Source organism: Triturus cristatus, chromosome 5_2 (assembly GCF_964204655.1).
Source record: "Triturus cristatus chromosome 5_2, aTriCri1.1, whole genome shotgun sequence".
NCBI lineage: Eukaryota > Metazoa > Chordata > Amphibia > Caudata > Salamandridae > Triturus > Triturus cristatus.
Window position 1 is genome coordinate 475,586,998 of NC_140588.1, and position 6,000 is coordinate 475,592,997.

Genomic DNA, 6,000 nt, shown 5'->3' on the forward strand with positions numbered 1-6,000 from the left:
GGAGCCTGAAGACAAAGATGCTGCTGGCGGTCGGTCCCGAAGAGATGCGGTGGATCCAAGGGTGGATCGGAGTTGTAGAAGACCTGTAAGCAGAGGGGACAGTGTTCACAGTCACTAGCCAGTGACCAGCGTGGCACCAGGTGGGTGCCAGGCGATGTCGGGTGCAAACAGGAGGAAAGGTGCAGCTTGTCTCTGCTGCCACGTGGTCCCTGAAGGTCGACGACGTCCAGGAGTCGGTTCACGAGCTGTCCCACGCAGGCTCTCGCTGTCGGCGGTGTCTGCGACTTGATCGAAGCAAACAAGCCTTGGCAAAAGCAGTTGTTGTGGAAAACAGAATAAGCTGATAGTTCTGACCAGCAAGGTCAGAGGGGCTGCTCCTTTGGAGGGGAGCAAGGGCCAGTCTGGAGCAATCAGACCAGCGGTGTATTTCTTGAAGTTCGTCGCCAAGATGGCCACTAGCCAACGGGCCAGCAACCGGTTAGGCGCGTCGAGTGGCAAAATGCAGAGGGGCCCCACGCAGATCGTGGAGATGCTGGAGGGCTCACCTTTGGTGCAGATGCTGCTCGGATGTTGGGCTTCTCAGATCCCAAAGCACAACTTGGAGGGAGCCTCGGTTGTCGCGCTTGCAGCTTGTCGTGGTCGTTTCAAGATGGCTGGCTCCACGTGTCTCGGTGCCTCCACGGGTTCCTTCTTTGCAGGGACTGTGGATCGGGCGGTGAGAGGTCTGGAGGTCCAGGTCTTGTCAGTCTCTGGGCTCGGGCTCCGGCGGGAGGCGGCGGCAAAGCAGACGTTGATTCGCTGGATGGTGCTTGCGTTAGCAAGGTGGTCACTCCCTGACCACAGAGGCGATTGGCTTCAGTCCTCTGTGCGGCAGAGCGTCGAAGTTCCCGTCTTCTTCTTAGTTTCAGTTGATTCCAGGATGTCTAAAGTCTTAGGACACAGCTCCTACCTTTATTCGGATTCTAGGGGCCGGACTACCTGCTAGGTCCCTCCCTATGGGTGGGACCAGGAAGGGGGGTGGTTACACCCCCAATCCTTTGTCCAGCTCGCCCCAGGTCCAGGGCTGGTGTGCCCCAGGACCGGTTTGAACTGGCATATGCACCGAGGCTCCTTGTGAGCCTCAGGCATGTCTCATTCTATTCAAGCCCTACCTGACCAATACACAAAATCCTGTCTGGGGTGGTGCACGCACCTCCCCTGGCAGGAAACCCTTTGTCCACACCTCCCAAGCTGGAAGGACTCCCAGCAGCAGGAGGGCAGACTTGTGTCTGTGGTGGCAGCATCCATTTTGTGGAGCTGAGGCTATGTCTGATTTTACCCGGGTTTCAGGTACTGTACATGTCGTGTCCCTCTAGAAGGGTGGAATGCTAACCCCGTCGCCAGAATTGGCGAGGGGTTAGTATTCCAATTCGTATGACACCTTACTCGACATGTTTTGATAAAGCCAAACCAAAGATAGCATTTAACCGCGAGGTTCATAATGCACTTGAGAGTATATGGTATGGCGATATCTGGAAACAGTAAAAGGAAGTGGTTCCGATCACTGCAGACAGGCTCAGCTCATTCCAGAGCACCATCTCACATGAAACCAAGCACTCTGCCTTCAGGATTGTTAAGGCCTGCCATAGGAGTGACTTATAGGTTAATATGTGTCCCATTTAAGGTTAGGTATAGGTATACTACACCTAAGTAAGAGGTGGTTACACCAACTTACCCCAGCTGAGAGATCAGCCAGTTGTGTCAAATTTGTTAGGCCAGGCCCGGGGTGGCACAATACATGCTTCAGCCCCTGGTAGGCCTTAGATACACCAATGCCCTGGGTACCTAGTGTACACTGGTACAGGGGCTCACAGGGTGATCCAACCAATTGGGTATGTACCTAGGGTACATGGAGTCCATTTTAAAAAGAGAACAGCCAGGCTGAGATCCTGAATGGCAGGATCTCAGGCCAACTAAGTCGAAAAACCAGCTAGACACTAGGCAAAAATTTGGGGGTAACCATAGTCAGATATCCACCTTCCTACACTGTACAAATAAGTAGGTGTTTCTATAAGTGATTGTTTAAGAGAGTAAGTATGTGTAAGTTTCTGTAGAAGTGTGGCAGTGTGTGAATAACTGTATATGCGAGTAAATGGATGTTTGATACTTTGTTTGCATGTGAGACTATGTGTGTGAGTAACTCTGGATGAGTGGCGGTGTGTAACAGGATGTATAGGTGTATGAGTACATATGATGAGTGAGTACATGTATGAGTGACTGTATAGGGACTGTTGGTGAATGAGTGGATGTGTGTGTAGATCTTGGAATAACTGAATAGGTGTGTTGTAACTGGTATTGGTATGTCCATTGTTTTGAAAATGTTAGTTTGTATTTTTGAGTGTGTGTATCAAAGGTTATATTAGGGTGAGAGGAGGTCTGCCACTCTATCACAAGGATGATGTCATCAGTGGTCATTTGAGATGTCATCAGTGATGTCATGAGTGATGTCACTGACCATGTCATGAGTGATGTAATATGTGACGTCATCAGCAGTGCATTGCGGGCGCGCGTTTTATAGTTAGCTGAACTAACTCTAACGGCGGAATTTCTATGGATTTGTACGAGTGAAATGTCCAACTAACTATAACGCCCCTGAAACCTATGGTGAATATATTATCTACTGGCGGTCGCCAGTAGATAGTTATAGTTAGGACCGTGTTTCCATAGGAAATCTGAAAATTCTATTTTGAATAACTTTGGCGCCGGTTGACGAATCCTCGCGAAATTTTCAAAACTAATGGGGCGCTCCGCTCAGCTCCTACCCTGAAAGTCTCGGGGTGACTCGTCAAGCGGGGGCTGAGAAAAAAGGGGGGTCCCAAAACGCGTTTTCCCCATGCATTTTCCCATAGGACCTTTAGTCGAAGGTACAGCCCGAACGGCTGAACAGAATTACTTGAAATTTGGCAAAGAGGTAGTCCTCAGGTCAGGCATGTGCCTTTTGCATATATGGTGTCAATCTGTTCAGTTGTTCCTGGGAAAATTGCATTTAAAAGTACATAAATATCTATAAGCGCGGACCTTGCACGCACCGTGCGCGCACCCTAACGTGCACGAGCGCAATTCTGATTGGTGGTTACATGTCAGTCAACATTCGAATCGGTCGAAATCAGGAAGTGTCGGCCGCCATTTTGTGTGTTTGGTGTGTGACAGTGAAAAAGAAAGGTGGAGAACGTGAAAAGGGGCAGGGTAGAGAGTTCCTGACCCCCTAGCCTTTGTCAGGGGGTCCCTGAAGGACCCAGAAGGGTGAAAAAAACATTTTATTTTTTTTTCAAAAATTCGCGGGGTGCGTGCACGGTGAAAAACCTTAAAAAATAAAAAATAAAACATTTTAAACGAGCCATTCCATATTACAGGATACAGTCAATCTATAACTATATACATAGGTAGTTTATTGTAAAATAAATATATAAAAAATATAATAATACATACATAACTTAGCATTTAAAAAACCTTACAAATTCACTTAAAAAACCATAGGTTTCACACATGTTATAGTTAGCTGGACATTTCACTCGTAAAAAAACAATTAAATTCCCCCATTATAGTTAGTTCAGATAACTATAACTCGCGCAACCGCCACTCTATCATAAGGATGATGTCATCAGTGATGTCATGAGTAATGCCACTGACCATGTCATGAGTGATGTAATATGTGACGTCATGAGCAGTGGATTGCGGGCGCGCGAGTTATAGTTATCTGAACTAACTATAACGGGGGAATTTCATTGTTTTTTTACGAGTGAAATGTCCAGCTAACTATAACATGTGTGAAACCTATGGTTTTTTAAGTGAATATATATACATATATGTATATATAAATATAAAAATATATATACACACACACAGAAATAACTTACATAATTTAACTTTTTCTTTCAAGTAGCACAGGAGGAGGTGAGATGTAAATGTAGCCTCCTAAATGTGTCTATACAGTGACGGCCCGTGTAGGGCATTTTACCGGGGCGTGGACGTGGCGCAGAGGAAGGGCAGGGTGGGGGGTTGCAAAATGCGGCAAACGGCCGATTTCAGGTAAGTTACGAAAAAAATTAATAAAACTAATTTCGTTGCGCGCGCTGCATCGCATTTGGCGATGCAGCACGTGCAACGAAATTCGTTTTATTAATTTTTTTCGTAACTTACCTGAACTCGGCCGTATGCCGCATTTTGCAACCCCCCACCCTGCCCCTCCTCTGCGCCACGTCACCGCCCCGGTAAAACGCCCTACACGGTCCATCACTGTGTCTATATATAGTCACACATTTTACAGGACTATGTTTACATAAAATTAGCTATGGCAGGACCGCCGTCCTGAGCACCAGTGCCATCCTCCCCTGTCTGTCGCCTCTACTACAAACACTAGCTGACCTCCTCCTGTAATCCGTGAAAGAAAATGATAAATGAGGTACTTTTTTTTTTTACACTTTAGATGCACAGTTAGAAGGTGGGCATACGCTTAATATCTGCTTTGCACAATGAGCTGGCAATTGTTCCAAAAACTGAGGTATGTAATTAAAATCAAGAAAAGAATCCGAAAGCTAGGAAAGTCCTCTGAAAACCATGACTCTCCTGAGAAATCTGAGACTTCTGGTCACCCTACCATCTAGAACAGGGTTCTCCATTCAATTCACTATATAATTTTAACACATATATTTGCTCAGGGCTTTAAATGTGCTTGGTCCTCCTGGTGCTTAATGCTGAGATGGGTCCAAATCTAGCTCTCTATTTATGCCCTCGACCTCAGGGTGAAAAAAATACAACTTAACTCTGCAGCAGTGCCACCCTGCACTGCCTTTGATGTAACTTCAAAGATAATCGTTATAGTTCTTTCACAGTCTCATTTCATAAATGAAACATTAACGTATCCATAGTTGTTGCTGGTTTATCTTATGCAGCTAACATTCATTGACAAAGCCAACAGCCCTGGCTTGTAGGTGTAATGCTTGTTGTGGTTGCATTATATTTCAAGATGCTATAACAGAAGCTGCAAATTACCAGTCGGGTGGGGTGGCACGTTATGCTAAGCAGAGATTTTCCGTTTATGTTTTCTAAAGCCACGCCCATAATTCTATCGCCCACCCCAGATTTTTCATGCCACTTAAAGCCCCGTACCGCATCAAGCACGATTAACATGACATTCGTCCCTCAAGGGTAGCAGAGGGCGGCCTTGACGCAACTTCCGACTTCCGTGCTAGATACAGCATCCCCGCCTCCGATCCAGTAACAACACACCAACAATTACCAACCACCTACTTTTTGCAGGGTACAAGCCCCTTCTTCTCCTCGAGGACCCTGATGCGATGATTAACCGCGTCGTACGTCACGGACGCTCTGACGTTCCTTCCCGTAGTATGATCGTATTGCACTGTCCTGCCCTCCCACTGCAGCGGCGCGAGACAGGGCTTAGGCTCAGTGGTCCGGGTAGGGTGGGCTCCCTCAAGGCTCAGCCAGCAGCAGGCTAGGAGCAGAAATATTGGCTGCAGAATTCCTGCCCGTGCGGGAAAGGTATCCGAACTGTGCCCGCTCGCCATGGTATAGGGAGGAGGTGGTCCGGGTTCTGATAATGTGGTACCTCCGTAGGCACAGCTGCTTGTGTTACTGCAGCGCTGCTCTTCTGCGGGAGGCGGGTCTTACTCGTTTGCACACCGAGGCTCGTGACGACGCTTGCTGTGCATAGCTTTGGCAAGGAGAACGAGTATGCTGGAAGATTCCGGGGACAAACAGGTTCCAGCGTGAACGTCGCTTCCATTGGTAAACTGCCTCGTCAGAGCTCAGAGGATTTTTTAGTCCAGTTTACAGTAATATTAATCTCTGCCCTTCGTATCATATTCACCGTCTGCCTTCGCTATTTGTACATTTGCCCAGTCTAACGGCGTAGCTGCCCAGGGTTGTCATGGAGCAGCTTTGGGGGTGGGCGGCGGGCCTCGGGCAAGTAAAATGCACTTTGGGGCTGAAGGACACACT

The 6,000-nt window shown here is 47.6% G+C and overlaps 1 protein-coding gene across 1 annotated transcript in view; it reads right to left on the reverse strand.

Annotated features, from left to right (window-relative positions):
- The window catches only part of EPDR1 (ependymin related 1), a 124,729-nt gene extending 118,930 nt beyond the window's left edge, over positions 1-5,799 (reverse strand). Inside the window, exon 1 of the mRNA XM_085607459.1 lies at positions 5,290-5,799. Within this exon, the coding sequence (XP_085463585.1) occupies positions 5,290-5,567 (278 nt within the window). The 5' untranslated portion in view covers positions 5,568-5,799. The remainder of the gene's footprint in view (positions 1-5,289) is intronic.
- Between the last annotated feature and the right edge of the window lie 201 nt (positions 5,800-6,000).